Here is a 21,056-nt window from a genome sequence, read left to right on the forward strand (position 1 = left end):
GACCAGAACTGGACACAGTACTTCAAGTCGGGTCTAACTAAGGTCTTTTACAGCTATAACATTACCTCACAGCTGTTGAACTCAATCCCATGGTTGATGAAGGCCATCATACCATACGCCTTCTTAATAACACTGTCAACCTGCACAGCAGATTTGAATGTCCTATGGACAGGGACCCCAAGATCTTGCTGATCCTCCATACTGCCAAGAGTCTTCCCATTAACATTATATTCTGTCTTCAAACTTGACCTACTGAAATGAACTACTTCAAACTTATCTGGGTTGAATTCCATCTGCTACTTCTCAACCTAGTTCTGCATCCTATTGATGTCCCGCTGTAACCTTGACAACCTTCCAGACTATCCACAACACCCCCCAGATTTTGCCATTTGCAAACTTATTAACCCACCCTTCTACTTCCTCATCCAGGTCATTTATAAAAGTCAGAAAGAGAAGGGGTCCCAGAACAGATCCCTGCAGAACACCACTGGTCCCCGACCTTCATGCTGAATACAAACCATCTACAACCACCCTTTGCCTTCTGTTGGCAAGCCACAAAGCAAGGTCTCCTTGGATCCCATGCCTCCATACTTTCTGAATGATCCTTGCATGGGGAACCTTATCAAATGCCTTACTGAAATCCATATACACTATATCCACTGCTCTACCTTCATCTGTATGAGGAATTGTGCATTAAGAAAGATAACTTCCAGAGAGACATAATAACAGTGAATTTTTAAAAATAAAAGTAAAAATTTGGCATTACTTTTCAATTATTCAAGGAGTGAGGAATCCTGTTGCCCAAATAATACCTTTCCATGTTCACTTCACAGTTACTGTCAAACTACCATAAATGGAGAGCTGAATGCCCTGAGATCAGCGCAGATCTGAGGCCTTCATCCATTATAGGTCTCCTAAAGGCTGGTTACCATGCAGTTTTGAGGTCTCGTGATTCTAGTGGAAGCAGAGTTTTGATATACAAGATTGGTAAGTACTGCATCTTCCCTTTGATTCTGTAATTAAAGAAGCTCATTGTACTGCACATGAGTCTCATTAATCTGTACTCCCTAGTCTTCAGGGGAATTCTTTGCTAAATAAACGAAGCATTAATATGAGGAATGTACAAGGAAATATCCTAGTTAGCATGAGAATGATTGCAAAACCAATGTTGATTGTTTTCTCCTTTCAAGATTCTGTTATTTTGAGTATATTAGCAGTTTTGTTATACTGTTCATGGAGACAGCATTTTCATGCATTGTACTTTTCCCCATGCCATCTCCTGGTTAAGCCGGCAACACACTGCACCTCTGTAGTTTTTGGAATTATTACAACATTTAGTATTTTTTATTTGCATGAAGCATGTAACGTGAATATTGCTAAGGACATCTAGTGATCTCTTTATTGTTCAAATCACTTATCACCTTCTAGCTTGTACTCCTTCATCTCTCCCCACCCCCACCCTGCCATCTTCTGATTCTGCTCCTTCCCCTTTTCTTTCTAGTCCTGATGAAGGGTCTCAGCCTGAAATATTGGCTCTTTATTCCATCCATTAGATGCTGCCTGACCTGCTGAGTTTCTCCAGTATTTTGTGAGTGTTGCTCTGGATTCTTTATAGCATATCTACTGTCGCATGGCTTGCCTTTCTGTTTTGCTGGGAGCTATAAATTGAGGTCATAGGTTGCACATTATTAGTTCATCTTGTTTTTTGCTGGCAAGGCAGAAATGAGCATTGCGGATGTTGGTTGCATCATCTCATGGGGAAATAATACAAACAAAGCATCAGCTACCCTACAGTGAGTTGCATCCAGAAGCTGCAGTGGGTGGGACTTCTATCAGAAATGGTCACCATTTTTCAAGGCATTTACAAAACAGTGTGTACTTAAACAAAATAAGCATAATTATATCTGATTTCTCGGCTTATGTGTGTATTAGGATGTCACATGAGAGTTTATCCTTTTGACGAACATAAACATTTCATATATCTCAATATTTCTCTGCCGCTTATCCACCTGTACGTATCTCGTTGAAGGCCGTTACTGTCCCCTGTATTTCATTAAAACTCTAAATGTTAAAGTCTGCATATTTGGAAATTCTGGCTTGTACATCCAAATCATAACCATTAACACATACCATATTTTAATAAAATTGGCTGCACTACTAACTTCTGAGGAAGTTGACTGTAACTTCCCTCCAGTGTGAACATTTCTTCTCTATTATTCTTTCCTGCTATTTAACAAACTTCCTATTCATGTTGTTGCAGCCCTTGTTCTAGCCTTCAATGTCTTTGACAAGCCCAGTGTTCCCAATTAAGTGAAAGGGGCCGTGCCAAAGTTGAGGATCTGGAAACAAGTCTATCTGGCCCCTTGGTTCAGTCTGACTGAGCCTCATCCTGATTTCCAGTAGATTCTTGCCTTCTGCATTACAACTCCTGGTTGCAGGTCAACATGATCCTGGCAGTCATGTTGGTGTTGTAAGGTAAGGATGTCTTGAGATTGTGTGAAAATGGAGCTGGGGGTAAATAATGGATGGAATTAGAATCATGTATGATGTTTCTCACAGGTTACCAAACAGTGGAGATGAAATAAAAAGGGAAATCTGAAGCAGTTCTATTAGATGATATTGAGTGAATTTATCTTTTCTGAGTGAGGTTGAAGTAAAGGAAAATGACTGGTATCTGATCACTGTCCATTTCTTTTTCTAGGACATTGGGATCCCAAGCTGTTTTCAGTCTACGAAGTATTTCGTGTCAGCCTGATCACATCAGAATTAATTGTGAAGGAGGTCAAGACACAACAAAATGGTGTAAAGGTTATCTTTGATCTCTATGGATGGCGATTTGCTCACGTTTTACAGATCAATCCAATAGTTGCTAAAAGAATTGCTGCAGTAATTGTAGTAAGTTTTTTGTCTTCAGTTAAATTTTGAATTAAATGTTTGCTTTATAACCAACCGCAGTGACAACAGTCACATTTTCTACCATTGAATATGAGGTACTGTACTGGCAGACTATGTTCAGTTTCACACTACACCCAGATTTTTTTCTGAAGCTTGCAACTAAGTATTAAAATCCAACCATTGTAGAAAATTTCTCAGCAAAAAGGATCACTTTTACCCCCACCAACTTTAATTTTCTTAAACCTGAATTCGGTGAATGTGAGCAAAGTTTATCAAAATACCAAATAAGAAGAAGCAATAAAATCACTATCTAAAAGATATTTGAAGATCATTCCAGCCTTAGTAAATCTAGCCTGCTTCAATGAAATAAGTATGATACAGATTTACTGATCAAAAACCCAGCTGAAGGAATAAAATTACTCAAAAATATGGTCTGAAATTGTTTCTTTTCCCATAAATCTGAATTAGTTTCTTGTATGCGAGAATACATATAGCTAAACATTTGTTAAATCTTAAACAACTGTTAAATATTTTAACATATTATGCTAAAAAGAAATTAACAATGCTCTACCTTGCCGAGGCACAGTGACAACTCGCGGATACCTCCTCTTATTTACCCCTCGATCGTGACCCCACTAAGGAGCACCAGGCCATTGTCTCCCACACCATCACCGACTTTATCCGCTCAGGGGATCTCCCATCCACTGCTACCAACCTTATAGTTCCCACACCTCGCACTTCCCGTTTCTACCTCCTGCCCAAGATCCACAAACCTGCCTGTCCTGGCCGACCTATTGTCTCAGCTTGCTCCTGCCCCACCAAACTCATTTCTGCATACCTCGACACTGTTTTATCACCCCTTGTTCAATCCCTTCCGACCTATGTTCGTGACACTTCTCACGCTCTTAAACTTTTCGATGATTTTAAGTTCCCTGGCCCCCACCGCTTTATTTTCACCATGGATGTCCAGTCCTTATATACTTCCATCCCCCATCAGGAAGGTCTTAAAGCTCTACGCTTCTTTTTGGATTCCAGACCTAATCAGTTCCCCTCTACCACCACTCTGCTCCGTCTAGCGGAATTAGTCCTTACTCTTAATAATTTCTCCTTTGGCTCCTCCCTCTTCCTCCAAACTAAAGGTGTAGCTATGGGCACCCGTATGGGTCCTAGCTATGCCTGCCTTTTTGTTGGGTTTGTGGAACAATCTATGTTCCGTGCCTATTCTGGTATCTGTCCCCCACTTTTCCTTCGCTACATCGATGACTGCATTGGCGCTGCTTCCTGCACGCATGCAGAACTCGTTGACTTTATTAACTTTGCCTCCAACTTTCACCCTGCCCTCAAGTTTACCTGGTCCATTTCCGACACCTCCCTCCCCTTTCTAGATCTTTCTGTCTCTGTCTCTGGAGACAGCTTATCCACTGATGTCTACTATAAGCCTACTGACTCTCACAGCTATCTGGACTATTCCTCTTCTCACCCTGTCTCTTGCAAAAACGCCATCCCCTTCTCGCAATTCCTCCGTCTCCGCCGCATCTGCTCTCAGGATGAGGCTTTTCATTCTAGGACGAGGGAGATGTCTTCCTTTTTTAAAGAAAGGGGCTTCCCTTCCTCCACTATCAACTCTGCTCTTAAACGCATCTCCCCCATTTCACGTACATCTGCTCTCACTCCATCCTCTCGCCACCCCACTAGGAATAGGGTTCCCCTGGTCCTCACCTACCACCCCACCAGCCTCCGGGTCCAACATATTATTCTCCGTAACTTCCGCCACCTCCAACGGGATCCCACCACTAAGCACATCTTTCCCTCCCCCACCTCCCTGCATTCCACAGGGATCGCTCCCTACACAACTCCCTTGTCCATTCATCCCCCCCATCCCTCCCCACTGATCTCCCTCCTGGCACTTAGCCGTGTAAGCGGAACAAGTGCTACACATGCCCTTACACTTCCTCCCTTACCACCATTCAGGGCCCCAAACAGTCCTTCCAGGTGAGGCAACACTTCGCCTGTGAGTCGACTGGGGTGATATACTGCGTCCGGTGCTCCCGATGTGGCCTTTTATATATTGGCGAGACCCGACGCAGACTGGGAGACCGCTTTGCTGAACATCTACGCTCTGTCCGCCAGAGAAAGCAGGATCTCCCAGTGGCCACACATTTTAATTCCACATCCCATTCCCATTCTGACATGGCCATCCACGGCCTCCTCTACTGTAAAGATGAAGCCACATTCAGGTTGGAGGAACAACACCTTATATTCCGTCTGGGTAGCCTCCAACCTGATGGCATGAACATCGACTTCTCTAACTTCCGCTAAGGCCCCACCTCCCCCTCGTACCCCTTCTGTTACTCATTTTTATGCACACATTCTTTCTCTCACTCTCCTTTTTCTCCCTCTGTCCCTCTGAATATACCTCTTGCCCATCCTCTGGGTCCCCCCCCTTGTCTTTCTTCCCGGACCTCCTGTCCCATGATCCTCTCATATCCCCTTTTGCCTATCACCTGTCCAGCTCTTGGCTCTATCCCTCCCCCTCCTGTCTTCTTCTATCATTTTGGATCTCCCCCTCCCCCTCCAACTTTCAAATCCCTTACTCACTCTTCCTTCAGTTAGTCCTGACGAAGGGTCTCGGCCTGAAACGTCAACTGCACCTCTTCCTACAGATGCTGCCTGGCCTGCTGCATTCACCAGCAACTTTGATGTGTGTTGCTTGTAACAATGCTTATTGTTAGATTTTGAATTACGTTGGATCTTCTTCCCCAGAATTAATGGACTGTAACCTAGAAGGAAATTCCATCTACCATTTTTGGCTGCCATACTTGACGCAGCTAGGAAGGATGCGGAATTCCTCATTATATTTGTCACTTCTAAGTAATCTTACAAAGCATTTTGGAAAACTTTTAAAACTCTGAAGTGTGAAATGATTCATTTTGGTAGGGCAAATATGATGGCAGAATATAGTATTAATGGTAAGACTCTTGGCAGTTTGGAAGATCAGAGGAATCTTGGGGTCCGAGTCCATAGGACACTCAAAGCAGCTGTGCAGGTTGACTCTGTGGTTAAGAAGGCGTATGGTGTATTGGCCTTTATCAATCATGGGATTGAGTTTAGGAGCCGAGAGATAACGTTGCAGCTATACTGTATAGGACCCTGGTCAGACCACACCTGTACTGTGCTCAGTTCTGGTCGTCTCACTACAGGAAGGATGTGGAAGCCATAGAAAGGGTGCAGAGGAGATTTACAAGGATGTTGCCTGGATTGGGGAGCATGTCTTATGAGAATAGGTTGAGTGAACTCGGCCTTTTCTCCTTGGACCGACGGAGGATGAGAGGTGACCTGATAGAGTTGTATAAGGTGGTGAGAGGCATTGATTGTGTGGATTGTCAGAGGCTTTTTCCCAGGGCTGAAATGGTTGCCACAAGAGGACACAGGTTTAAGGTGCTGGGGAGTAGGTACAGAGAAGATGTCAGGGGTAAGTTTTTTACTCAGAGAGTGGTGAGTGTGTGGAATGGGCTGCCGGCAACGGTGGTGGAGGCGGATATGATAGGGTCTTTTAAGAGACTTTTAGATAAGTACGTGGAGCTTAGTAAAATAAAGGACTATAGGTAAGCCTAGTCATTTCTAAGGTAGGGACATGTTCGGCACAATTCTGTGGGCCAAAGGGCCTGTATTGTGCTGTAGGTTTTCCATGTCTATGTTTCTATGTTTCTTTGATAAACTTATGTTAAATTATGATTAAATGCTACATTTTTATTACTAAGGAAGTGCATGAGAGTGATTACAATTCAAAATGGCAATTTTTAACCTTCTGGAACTTACAGTGCAAGGTGAAAACAAAAAATTCTTTGAAACTGCACAAATGTAAAACTGTAATGTATGTAACTCTCAGGCTCGCCCAGCTCGTATTCTTCGAGGGGAAACGGCCTTTGGCCCCACCAAACGGGGAAAGCACATTTGTGTGGATGCTGTGTAATGTACCTCCCAGTTACAAACCCACAATGCAAAATATCAGACAGTACACCATATACAATTAAATGAGTGAACTTTATGAATCTTAACCTGAATATAGGGTTAGTAATGAAAATAAAAAAAAGAGCCCAATTCAAGGAAAAGTCAGAAGTGCACATTGGAGTTCACTCAGTAGTCATTCTTCCATCATCAATCTCCTCTGAGCATGGTTGACCTTCGGCCCCTCAGATCCCAGTCCAGTCCGTCCAGTGGTCTACCAGCTCTCTCCACACGTGTCTTCCCTCTTCATCTCTCCTTGACCAAGGACCGCGAAAACAACATCTTTCCAGATTCACAACACAGAGCAACAATCTCTGACTGGCTAACAGGCATACCATAGTCCTGTTATCTCCAGCCATAACCCAAACATTGCTGCTGCAGAGAAACCATTACCTCAGCAGTGAACATTACAGAGAAGTCATTACATTAGCAGTGAATCCTTACAGCGCGTTACATGTATATTGCAAGAACACCAGGTACAACTATTCTGCTTTTATCACTAAGTATAAAATTATTGGTTCCTCAAATGTGAAATTAAAGGCAGCATTAACAGTATATGTTTTAGTGAAACATAGATTAGAAACTGTTAACTTGCTTTGAGGTTTTGGTGTTATGCAATAGAGAAAATGATTGAGGTGTGTGTTCTACTTGAAAGAAGAATCAAATAGTAATGTAATGAGTAAAAAGATCAGGCTTGCTAAAATGACAAAGCATATGCCTCAAGATAGTGTCCTCAGAATGAAGTATTCAAGTCCCTTTTGTAACAACCCCATGCTAAGTGTTTTCTTTGAATAACAAGGTGGCCTACATGAAAGAAGTCATCTCTCTGACACAGTGGTGTCAAGAAAACAACCTCTCCCTCATTGTCGCAAAAAAACAGGAGCCGGTTGTGGATTACGGGAGGAATGGAGACGGGCTAACCCCTATTGACATAAATGGACCTGGGGTTGAGAGGGTGAACAGCTTCAAGTTCCTCGGCATTCACATCACTGAGGGCCTCATGTGGTCTGTGCACGCCAGTTGTGTGGTGAAAAAGGCACAACAGCGCCTCTTTCACCTCAGATGGTTGAGGAAGTTTGGTATGGGCCCCCAGATCCTAAGAACTTTCTACAGGGGCACAATTGAGAGCATCCTGACTGGCTGCGTCACTGCCTGGTATGGGAACTGTATCTCCCTAAGTTGTAGGACTCTGCAGAGGGTGGTGCGGACAGCCCAGCGCACCTGTAGTTGTGAACTTCCCATGCTTCAGGACATTTACAAGGACAGGTGTGTAAAAAGGGCCCGTAGGATCATTGGGGGCTCGAGTCATTCCAACCACAATATATTCCAGCTGCTACCATCCAGGAAGTGGTACCGCAGCATAAAAGCCAGGACCAATCGGCTCCGGAACAGCTTCTTCCACCAGACCATCAGACTAATTAACTCACTCTGATTTTAGTGTATATTACATTGACTGTTCTATTTATTATAAATAATTATGAATTACTATGATTGCACATTACACATATATATGGAGACATGAAGATATTTACTCCTCAGGTATGTGAAGGATGTAAGAAATAAAGTCAATTCAACATTCATCTTCCCAAGCTTAACTGGCCAAGGAGTATCTGATTGGCTAAGTGAGGAACACCATGTGAAGATTTTCTTAGGAATCCTTATAGGATGATTTAATGAGGCGAACAAAATCTGCAAAAATTTAACTGGGGTTAAAAAGGAGGTAAACTTAGTGGCAGATGAATGCAAATATAACATTTATGAAAAATGAAGAAACCTATTATAATGCATTAATTTGATATGATCTGGAAGATACAGATGGAACAGTAATGGTAGTGTATCCAATAATAAACTTTCAAAAGGGAGTTAGCGAAGAAATGTGCTGGAAATAGAACATAGAACAATACAGCAGAGGACTAGGTCCTTCGATCCACAAGCTGTACTGAACCAATTAGTGGTCAAATGGCCAACTAAACTAATTCCTTATGAGAACGCAATATCCATATCCTTCCATTTTGCTCACATTCATGTGCCTATCTAAGCATCTCTTAAAAGTCTGTAATGTATTTGCTTCTACCACCACCCCAGGCAGCACATTTCAGGCACCCTCCACTCTCTCTCTGTTAAAAAAAAGTCCCTTATATCTCCTTCAATATTACCCACCCCCCACCTTACCTTTGTAAGCAGCAACCCAGTACTGAAAGTAAATTAATACCCTCTGCCCAGGATGGAGGATGGCTTTGTAAACCTGTCTGGAAGGCAACACCAGTAAAGTGGACTTAGCTAAGGCCTACCTACAGATGGAGATTGAGAGGAGTCCAAAGTGTTTCTCACCATAAACACTTACAAAGGGCTTTATCACTATAATCAGCTTACTTCTGGAGTAGCAACTGTACCTGCACTCTGGCAGAAACCTATGGATCAGGTGCTGCAAGGCAGTCTACTCAAGCGTTACCTTGGTGACATCATCGTTACTGGTGAGGATGACAAGGAACACTTCCGAAATCTCAAGACAGTGCTGAAAAGATTAGAAATATATGGGCTCGGAACATGACTCAACAATTGTGAATTCTTTAAACCAAACATCCCTTGCTATGGACACACCATTGTTGCACAAGGATTACACAAGTGTGCTGAGGAAATTCAGGCAGTGTTGGATACCCAGAGTGAAAGGGCGTGTCACAGATATTGTCCTTTTTAGGATTTGTCAATTACTATAACAGGTTCCAGCTAAACCCGGCTACTGTGCTCCACCCCTTGAACTCATTACTACAGATTGGAAAGAAGTGACAACGGACAATGCAGTATGAGGTAGCTTTCCAAGGACAAAGGCACTGTACTAAATTATGATCCACATCACCCAGTCATGTCATATGTGTGATGGAATTAGCCTTTGCATCACATTCCCTTACTGCTGCAGAGAAGAATTACGCACAGACTAACAGAGTGGCTTTAAATCTGAGTTGGGGTGTAAAACGTTTCAACCAGTTCTTGAATGGGAGTTTACCCTCATTACTGATCATGAAGCACAGTGTCCGTTATCAATCCACGGAAAGTTGTTCCACTAACACCAGCAGCATCAATGCAGGGATGGGATCTGTGTCTTGGAGGACACGGTTACAAGACTGAATTCAAGAGAACAACTAATTATGGAAATTTTGATGGATTGTCCCATTTACCCTTGCAAAAGGAAATACTTGAAAAACTTACAGCACAGGACCCTTCTTTTGATGTATTCTCCAAATGCAAATTGAAAGTCTCCCTTTACAGAAGAGATGATCCACAGGGAAACCAAAATGGCTGTAATGTGTAGCAGAAATTCCAGTTCACCTATCTCTACCAGTACGGGGATGAACTTACCCTTAATGGGGGTTGCCTTATGCGTGGATTGAGAGTTGTTGTACCATCCAAGCTAAGATCTGAAATGTTGGAGGAACTACATGCTGGTCGTATAGGCATGGTCAGAATGAAAGCATTGGCTTGAAGGATAGTCTGGTGGCCTAGAATTGATCAGCAGATCAAGTACCTTACGATGCACTGTTTGGGATGCCAACACGTCCTGAAAATGCCAAGAGCAATGCCCCTCTGTTCCTGGGAGTGGGCTGCATTGCCCTGGCAGAGAGTTCAGTTGGATTTTGCCAGGCAAATTTTTTTTTGTAGTAGTGGATGAAACTACAACATGGCCAGAAGTATTCCCAATAGCTTCCACAAAAGCCTCGCACACTGTTGATGTGTTGAGAAACCTCTTTGGCAGGACTGGAGTTCCAGAACACGTAGTCAGTGACAACGGTCCACAGTCATTCCTGAAAATGAATGGAATGGGCCACCCAGCTGCAAATGGCTTGGTGTAAATGTTTGTCCAGAGTCTAAAGAATGCACTGCAAGCAATGTCAGCAGAACACACTGCACTGACACTGAATCAGAATCTCACCAATTTCCTCCTTGCATGTCACAATGCAGCACACGCCACAAACGAGAACTTACCAGCTATGCTGTTCCTGCGTTGTCTCTTACACTCGTGCTTGGATCTGCTGAAACCCAATCTCAGAAGGAGTAGGCAGGACAAACAACTGAGACAAACTGAGGGCTCCTCAAACAAGGAGGTTTAATGTTTCACTCCTGGAAATACACTCCTGGTAAGGAACTAGAGGTGATCAAAAGTGGGTACGTGGAAAGATTCAGGACAGAATAGGACCACTGTCCTACACAGTGGAGATTACATCTGATATCATCTGGAGGCGACACATTGATCGGTTATGGAGAGCAGAGTCAATTGTAAGTGAAGGCTGGTATCCAGAGCTGTCAGAACCACTTCCTGCAGATCCAGAGTCAACTCCTACAGCCACCACGGAGGAGGCCCCCAAATCTGAAATTGTTTCACGGCCACAAGAGTAAGAAATCCTCCATAGCGATTAAATCTTTAGACCTGATTTTAAATTTATTTAGTTTAAAATTTACTATCACAAACAAGAGAAAATCTGCAGATGCTGGAAATCAAAGCAATACACACAAAAATACTGGAGGAACTCAGCAGGCCAGGCAACATCTATGGAAAAGAGTACAGTCTACGTTTTGGGCCGAGACCCTTCATCAGGATGAAGTGTCCTGATGAAGGGTCTCAGCCTGAAATATCAACTATTTACTCTTTTCCATAGATGCTGCCTGGCCTGCTAGCTCCTCCAACAATTTGTGTGTATTACATTAAAATTCACTGTGCTGTGGATGTCTCTATATTGTTGTATTGTTTATGCATGCCTCTGTGTTTGTGTGTATATATATATAGACTAGAGTTGAGATGCATTCTATATTGGATTGTTTATAGCTGAGCAGGGAGCAGTGTAGTGTATTTATTATTTCAGTAATACTTGAGTAATATTGTAAATATATTATTTGATTAAACATTCTTTGCTTACATAGTTCATTATGTGTTAAATTAAGGAGCACATGAATGGCATTCGTCATTTAGCCTCCTTATCATATGTGAGCGCATCACTAAAGATAAGAAACTAAGTACACATGTCCTGTGTTTTTCTTTCAATTAGTTTTTGGAGTTGCAAAACATAACACCCAGTAATCACTTAACTTGTCTTTCTCAATAACCTGGGGTCTACCCCTCAGGCCTTGGAGACTTATCCTCCTTCGTGCTCTTTATGAGACCCAGCACTATCTCCTCCTTTACTTGGAAATGTTGTGGCATATTAATACTCTCGGCACTAATCTCCGTATCCTCCGTATCCTTCTCCTTGGTGAATGCTTTTATTTTATTTTACAGCATGGGACAGGCCCTCCTGGCTCTTCAAGCAGCGCCAATCAGCCACCCCTGGTTTAACCTTAGCGTAATCATGAGACAATTTACAATGACTGATTAACCTACCAACCAGTGCAGTATGTCTACAGACAATGAGAGAAAACCCACGCGGTCACGGGAAGGATGTACAACCTCCTTACAAAATTTAACCCGTGTCACTGGTACTATAAAGCATTGTGCTAACCCCTACACTACCATGCTGCCCCACTGGTGTAAAGTAGTCATTAAGGACCACACCCACATCATTTGCATCCAACAAATGTTCCCATCTTTACACTTTACTCTCTCCCTAGTTATCCTCTTGCGCCTAACGTATGTATAAAAACGGCTTGGGATTTTCTTTTATCTTATCTTGCCATCCTTATCCCTCCTTCTGACTGGAACATACCTGTCCAGTACTCTATGAAATTGGCCTTTAGACACCTTCCATGTGACATGTATGGATTTGCCCAAAAATAACTGTTTCCAATTAACTCTCACTAGTTCAATGCTCTTGTAATTTGCCCTGCTCCAATTTAATATTCTCCTACAAAGTTCATACTTATCCTTATTTATAACTATCTCAAACTTAGGGAGTTGTGGTCACTATTCACCCACTGAAAGGTTGAACAGGCGGCAAGGCTCATCGCCTAACACCAGACCCAGTACAGCCCCTCTTCTTGGACAGTCTGCATATTGATGGAGAATTCCTCCTAGTGATAAGGAGTTGTACCTACCAAATTCTGCCTCATCTAAACCACTTGCGCATAGAAGGTCCCAGTTTATGTTAAGGAAGTTGAAAGTAAATTTTGTTATCAAAGTATATCTATATCACTACATATAACCTTGAGATTCATTTTCTTGTGGGCGTACTCATTAACTATATAGAATAATAACCACAACAGAATCAGTGAAAAACCACTCAAATGGGGCATTTACCCAGGGTGCAGAGACAAAAAACTGTGCAAATAGAGAAAGAAAAAAATATAATAAATAAATATTGAGAACATGAGATGAAGATTCCATGAACACTAAACAACAATTAACCAGCTCATGTGCTGTATACACCTTGGAGCCCAGTGCTCTCTGGCTTCCTGCACAGGCCTGAAGAGCTCATTACAATCTGATACTCAGTGCCCCAGTGGCTAATGGGGGGGGGGGGGGGCGGGGAAAGTAGGAGATTATGAATTGTAGTACAATCCTATCAAAGTGATTACACCCTTACTATTTTTGGGTTCTAGCCATATAAACTCAGTGGATGAGCTCTCCACTATATTATATTCCCTCTGAACACAGGTGTGACATTGTCGCTGATTAGTAGTGCACCTCTCACCTCCCCCCCCCCCCCCCGACTACTCTTTTACCTCCCTCTCTGTCTTTTCTAAAACATCACAACTCTGGGCTATTAAGTACCCATTACTGTCCTTCTCTCAACCGTCTGTTATTTCCACAATGTCATAGTTCCATGCTCTAAGTTCATCAACTTTACCCAGAATACTCCAAGCATGAAAATACACACGCTTCAAACTATCCATCCCTTCATATCTACGACTTTGCTCCTGTCTGTTTCTACTGTCCCTGACATCTAACTTCCTCTCCATCCCTCCACTTTCTGACCTGGTGCTTTGGTTCCCGTCCCTCTGCGATACTAGTTTGAACTCTCTCAAGTAGCACTAGTGAATCTCCTTGCCAGGATATTGGTTCTCCTGCAGATTAGGTGCAACTAATTCCTCATGTACAGGTCCCCCTGCCCCAGAAACGGTTACAATTATCCAGGAATCTGAAACCCTGTCCCCTGCACCAATTCCTCAGCCATTAATTCATCTGTACTATCATCATATTCCTGCCCTGACCAGCACATAGCACTGGCAGTAATCCTGAGATGAAAAAATGCTTTCCTGTTCTTATCAGTGCCTTCCTTCTGAAACTCTTGAGTTTCACACTCACCTACGTCACTTACTCAGCCTCTTCTCACCAAGCTTGTTATACCTTTGGATCCAACTTCTCAAGCCCAAATTCCAGAATCATAATAAATAATTAATGATTCAGCACCCTTGACCTGTGCCTGTTTTTGCCAAAGCCTGACCACTCTAACACTAGCCCACTCCCACAATGGCCCAATGAGAGCAGGAAAGTGAGACTGATTTGATGTCTCTTTCAAAGCTGTCACTTTGATGACTGGCTGAATGACATCTTTTAAAGCATCAACCCACTCTACTCTACTTCCCTCTGTACTGTGTGGCCAGGTTCTGCTCTAACTCCAGCTACAAGTCTGCAGATGACATCACCATGGTGGGTTGTACCTCATTTAATGATGTCGGAGAACAGGTATGAGATAGGGAATCTATTAACATGGTGTCATGACAATAAATTTTCCCTCAATGTCAACAAAACAAAAGAGCTACTCATTGTCTTCAGAAAGGGTGGCTGTGTATAGACTCCTGTCGACCTAGTGCTGAGGTTGGGTGGATTGAGAGCTTCAATGTTCTAGGTGTGTGCATCCTGATCCAACCATGTTGATATCGCAGCCAAGAAAGCTCACCACTGCCTTTACTTCCTCCAGAGCCTAAAGAAATTTGGCATATCACCGATGAATCTTGCCAATTTTTATCAATCCTCCATAGAAAGCATTCTCCCTGTACGGGAACTGCTCTGCACATGACTGCAAGAAATTGCAGAATTGTGGACACAGCGCAGCATATCATGGAAACCAGTCTCCTCTCCATAAGCTCTATTCATGCTTCTTGCTGCCTCACTATCGCAGCCATCATAACCAAAAACCCCACTCACCCCAGAAACTCTCTCTTCTCCCCTTGCTCATCAGACGAAAGATACAAAAGCCTGAGAGTATGTGCCACCAGGCTGAAGGACAGCTTCTATCCCACTGTTTTCAGACTCCTGAATGGACTTCTTGCAGGATAAGATGGACTCTTGACCTCACAATTTACCTTGAACTTTATTGTTTACTGCACCGCACCTCCTGCAGTTTTACCTTGTTCTACCTCAATGGTAGAACAACGGAGGAGGAGAAGATGGCAGCGCAACGCAGCTTGCAGTGGCCACTCTGGTGAATGATATCTGTTATCTGTCAAGTAGGGTGCCGTGCACAATCCTGATTTGATGGAAACAGACGTGAGAGCACAGGGGAACATCTGGAGAAACTTCTAAAATGCCTTCTTTGCTGCTGCTGCTACTGTGTGATCCAGAATCTCCGGAGGGAAAGGCCTCAAGTCCTTGGCTTTGCTTGTTGCTCGGCGGCCGCGGCGGAGTCGAAGCACTCGGCAGAGGTTGGTGCTCGGAGAGGCTGTGTCGGAGGGGCTGGTCGAAAGCTCAAAATTTTCGGACCGATTCAGAGTCGGCTGTGGTCAGGTGCTTCCAATGCATTGGCAGTTGTCGGCGTCTGGAGGTTTATGACAGGAAGAGTTTCTCCCTTTTGCCGCCTGCTATCAGGACTATCAGGAGTTGATCGGAACTTTGAGACTTTTTTTTACCGTGCCCATGGTCTGCTCATTATCAAATTATGGTATTGCTTTGCACTGCTGTAACTATATGTTATAATTATGTGGTCTTGTCAGTGTTAGTCTTTGGTTTGTCCTGTTTTTTTGTGAACACAAAACAATCTGCAGATGCTGTTGTCAAAAGAACACTCACAATGCGCTGGAGGAACTCAGCAGGTCAGTCAGCATCAGTTGAAAAGCTTAGTCGACGTTTCAGGCCGAAACCCTTCGTCAGGACTGAAGGAAGAACTTTGGGGAGAGTTTGAAGAATGCTGGTAGTTGAAAAAAACAGTAATTTGAAAGACAAAGGGGTGGGGGAGGGGAAGCAGGGAGGTGATTGGCAGGAGAACAATAGTAGGAGGCGGAACTATGAGGGAGGTGATGTGAAATAAGGATAGAGGAAGGGCGGGGGAGGGAATTACCAGAAGTAATATTTTGTGATATCATTCTGGAGGAACATTGTATCATTTTTAATGCATGCATTTCTAAATGACGATAAACTAGGACTGAGTGTCATAATCTAATCTAATCTAATCAATGCACTGCATAATGATTTGATCTGTATGAACAAGACAAGCTTTTCACTGTACAGTATCTTGCTTATAAACCAAAACCAATCATAATAAACCAATAACAGAACATGGAGCTGGAAGCACAGCTTGAAAAATTGTTAAGGTTGTGACCCAGAGAAGGTGACAATGTATCAGAGGCCTAAAGAGACTAGTGGGGTTTAACGACAGGAATTCATGAGGAGGTTTAAGAGAAGTAACGGTGCAGAATTGGCTAATGGGGATCATGAACTGGAGCGATCAGCTAGCTGGAAGAGAAACAGTTGGAGGTGGCAGCACTCCAGAACTAAAGAACATACCCAAGAATGGTGGACATGAAACATTGGCAGTTAATGAACTAACTGAGCAAACTACTGGGAAGATTGGGGGGGGGGGTGTGGTCAGGGACAGCATGGGCCTGACTGCGAGTCTGGGAACTTAATTAAAACAGGGAAGGCAAGGAGAGGAATTACTTAAAGTATACAATAAAGGCATCATGCTTTTAAGGTTAAAAAATATTTTGAGTTTAAAAACAATTACCCTTGAACGATAATCACCTTTCAAGAAATAAGAATGGCATCCAATTATCAGAACCATTCTTATATCCCTAATTCCTATGACCAACAGACTCACTTCTGTGGACTCATTACAACTCGTTCTCTATTATTTTAATTTGCAAAGTTTGTCTTCTTTTGTATATTGGTGTTAGTCAGTCTTTGTTCATGTATGGGTTTTCAATAAAATTCTTCTTTTCCTGTAATTGTCTGCAAGAAAGTGAATGTCAAGGTAGTATATGGTAACATATATGTACTTTGATTATAAATTTAATTTGAAATTTTTGAACTTTTAATGCCGGTATGAGGTGAGAGTATGAAAGCAAATTCTGACCTTAACTAGTTCCTTCATCATAGCTGCCATGTAAAAGGTTCACCAGATATACAGTTAATCGTCACAGAAATTTTTTAAAAGATATTGTTAAAATAGAACTTTTCAACATAAAGCAGGAAAAAGGCATCATTTTAGTAACCTATGTGATCATGTTATGAAAACAGATTTATTTCTCTTTTATAAACTTAGCATCACTTGATTCATTGGATCAATACCAGCTGGTTTTCAAATGATTTGATCATAAACAAAGCCATCATTGAAGCTTTATATTGAAAAGACTTACTGGGAGAAATAGGACCTGTATTTTGTGCTGAAATAAAGCCAAAAGCTGAATTTTTGACATACAATAACTGCTGATCTTGTGGGCCCCACTTGGTGCATCTAGCCCATGCCCATAAGAGACAAATAATTGGAAACAAGCACCTTTAGGGCACAGTGTGCGACTGAGCAGGAGCAAATGGGAAGGGCAGAGGTTTAAAACTGATCTGAACAAAGGGCAAGGCACAAATGCTGTGACATTCTCAAATTCTAATTTAAAGAGATTTATTCAAGAGAAGTGTTTCAAGTCATCCATTGTTAATATGTGGAACATGTTGTTTGTCATATTGGAAGATCTTTAGAAATGCTGTTTTAATGTCGCTACAGTAAATAAAGAGGGAGAGGGACTGGAAATGTTACAGTCTATTTTGGAGTCCTGAGCATTTTGCTGTTTAAGGATAAGCAAGATTCAAATTCAAACAATGCTGGTCAATTTTAACTCCAGAAGCTACAGCACCGGATATTGGGGGGATGGGATTTCCAGTCTGTGTGTGTCATCAGTTTCTCATTGGAGCTCTGGCTGGTTGGTGAGAGCATTCACTCAAAATGGGCAGAAGCTTCATGAATATGCGGAAGGGATACCATGTGCGCATGAGTGATTCCTACCACATTACCCCGATTGTGATCTTCTCCAAAGAACTTGGGACGTATACGGATATAATTCAAGTGTTTTGAATGTAATCATGCAAATGTGCTTGTAGCATTTTCTTTTCATGCTGTATGAATTTCATGTGCATGAATTCTCAAATCATTTTTTTCGTATTCAGTGTGAAAGAAGTTTTGAAAACCTTCTAGCTTTTGGACAATGGGTGACCATTTGAAAATCCTTTGTCTGGAGAAAGATTAATAGGAAGACTGGAAGGATGCTATTGAAGGAGCATCATCTAGCAGGAGGTATGCATTTATCTCAGCAGAGGAGCAGATAGGGAGATAGATTCATTTTAGGAAGGCACTTACTCCGTGCAAGGCTTATTGAGAAAGTAAAGAGGCATGGGATCCAAGTGGACATTACTTTGTGGATCCAGAACTGGCTTGCCCACAGAAGGCAAAGAGTGGTCATATTCTGCATGGAGGCCAGTGACCAGTGGTGTACCTCAGGGATCTGTTCTGGGACCCTTACTCTTTGTGATTTTTATAAATGACCTCAATGAGGAAGTGGAGGGATGGGTTAGTAAATTTGCTGATGACACAAAGGTTGGGGGTGTTGTGGATAGTGTGGAGGGCTGTCAGAGGTTACAGTGGGACATTGATAGGATGCATAACTGGGCTGAGAAGTGGCAGATGGAGTTCAATCCAGGTAAGTGTGAGGTGGTTCATTTAGGTAGGTCAAATATGATGACAGAATATAGTAATAATGGTAAGACTCTTGGCAGTGTGGAGGATCAGAGGGATCTTGGGACCGAGTCCATAGGAGATTCAAAGCTGCTGTGCAGGTTGACTCTGTGGGAAGGCACACGGTGTATTGGCCTTCAATCATGGGATTGAGTTTAAGAGCCAAGAGGTAATGTTGCAGCTATATAGGACCCTGGTCAGACCCCACTTGGAGTACTGTGCTCAATTCTGGTCGCCTCACTACAGGAACGACGTGGAAACCATAGAAATAGTGCAGAGGAGACTTACAAGGATATTGCCTGGATTGGGGAGCGTGCCTTAGGAGAATAGGTTGAGAGAACTTGGCCTTTTCTCCTTGGAGCGACAGAGGATTGAGAGGTGACCTGATAGAGGTGTACAAGATCATGAGAGGCATTGATCATTTGGATAGTCAAAGGCTTTTTCTCAGGGCTGAAATAGCTAGCATGAGAGGGCATTGTTTTAAGGTGTTTGGAAGTAGGTACAGAGGAGATGTCATGGGTAGAGAGTGGTGAGTGCGTGGAATAGGCTGCTGGCAGTGGTGGTGGAGGTGGAAACAATAGGGCCTTTTAAGATACTCCTGGATGGATACATGGATCTTAGAAAAATCGAGGGCTATGGGTAAGCCTAGGTAGTTCTAAGGTCAGGACATGTTTGGCACAGCTTTGTATTGTGCTGTAGGTTTTCTATGTTTCTATGTTTCATATTTAAAATGGCTGCCTGATTTTTCTGGAAGTGCCAGAGTAGACCACACTTTATCAGAGAAGCAATGTCAAGTTATCTCGTGTAGAATATGACCAACATTTAATCTCCTGCACAAGCAAGACATTTGTTGGAAACACTGCAGACTTGATCTTTTATTTTTAACTCCAACTCCTTTTGTCACCAGAAGAGCTCATCATTGTTATAAAGCATCTAAGTAATGTGTGAAATCCTTTTATCATCCAAAAAATGCTAGAACATTATGTGCGAATGGGTTAGTCTGTAAAAGTACCATGTTGAGATGGTGAGATAAATTTGCTGAAAACCAAACAGAAGAACATAGGAGCAGGAGCCAGCCTCCTGCCATCCCCACTATTCATGAGATCATGCCTTAAGACCTCTTCTGTGTCAATCCACATTATCCTCAATTCCTAGATATTTAAAATAAATGTTTACTTCCTCTTTATACATCTCCACAACTCCAGTCTTCATGATGCTCCAGGACAGTTAATTCCAGCTGCAAGAAGGAATTCCCATATGCCTCAGTTCAAAGTGGTGAGCCCCTTATCTGATTACTATACAATCAGTGGCTACTTTATTAGATACAGGAGATCTTCTACTGCTGTAGCCTATCTACTGCTTAGTTCAATGTGTTCTGAGTTCAGAGATGTTCTTCTGCACACCACTGTTGTCACGCATGGTTACTTGAGTTACTCTCAGCTTGAATCAGTCTCGCCATCCTCCTTTGACCTCTCTCTAATTAACAATGCATTTTTGCCCACAGAACCACTGCTCACTGGATATTTTCTGTTTCTCGCACCATTCTCTGTAAACTTTAGAGACTGTTGTGCATGAACATCCCAGGCGATCAGCATTTTCTGTGATACTCAAAGCACCCCATCTGGCACCAAACATCATTCCACGGTCAACATCACTTAGATCAAATTTCTTCCCCACTGTGATGTTTGAACTGAATAATAGTTGAACTTCTTGAGCATGTCTGCATGCTTTTATGCAATGAGCTACTGCTATATGATTGAATGATTAGATATTTGCATTAACTAGCAGATGCGCAGGAGTATCTAATAAAGTGGCCACTGTGTGTATTTTCCCATTTGAGACTTTCACTAATGGAAACTGCTTGACCTCTATCCTGTCATGCCCCCTAAGTTTTCCCTCATTATCAAACGCCTCCTCTTGGATTAGCCTTCTTTGCAATCTCACTGCAGGATCCTGAAAAAATCCCAGTCTTCTGGCCTTCCACTAGACTTTGCTACCTTGTAAGCTCTAGCCTTAGACTTCATAGTTTGTTTGATCTCTCGTGTTCCTCTGGATGAGGTGGAGGTCAATTTGAAAAACCTTGCAATATTGTAAAAGAGGTGATAAATAATCAGCAGTACATTTTCCATATCTCCTGACGCTATTTTCCATTTGATTTCAATATGTTAATGATTAAGGCACTACAATCAAGGTGGTGCCAATAAATGGAACTCCGACTGGGTTCATCATATATTCCCATTTAGGACTACAGTACTACAGCTGAAATCTACAGTCACAGCCATGGGT

At 42.5% G+C, this 21,056-nt stretch overlaps 1 protein-coding gene across 4 annotated transcripts in view; it reads left to right on the forward strand.

Moving 5' to 3' along the window:
- ttpa (tocopherol (alpha) transfer protein) overlaps positions 1–21,056 on the forward strand; it is a 74,174-nt gene that overhangs the window by 47,233 nt on the left and 5,885 nt on the right. For 3 of the 4 annotated variants that reach the window (XM_072254453.1, XM_072254465.1, XM_072254457.1), the window contains exons 2-4: positions 834–987; positions 2,702–2,895; positions 7,703–8,420. In XM_072254453.1, the coding sequence (XP_072110554.1) occupies positions 834–987; positions 2,702–2,895; positions 7,703–8,335 (981 nt within the window). In that variant the 3' untranslated portion in view covers positions 8,336–8,420. Of the gene's footprint in view, positions 1–833; positions 988–2,701; positions 2,896–7,702; positions 8,421–21,056 lie in introns of those variants that run through there. The other variant, XM_072254473.1, reaches the window with a different exon arrangement.

Source organism: Mobula birostris, chromosome 1, assembly GCF_030028105.1.
Source record: "Mobula birostris isolate sMobBir1 chromosome 1, sMobBir1.hap1, whole genome shotgun sequence".
Lineage (NCBI taxonomy): Eukaryota > Metazoa > Chordata > Chondrichthyes > Myliobatiformes > Myliobatidae > Mobula > Mobula birostris.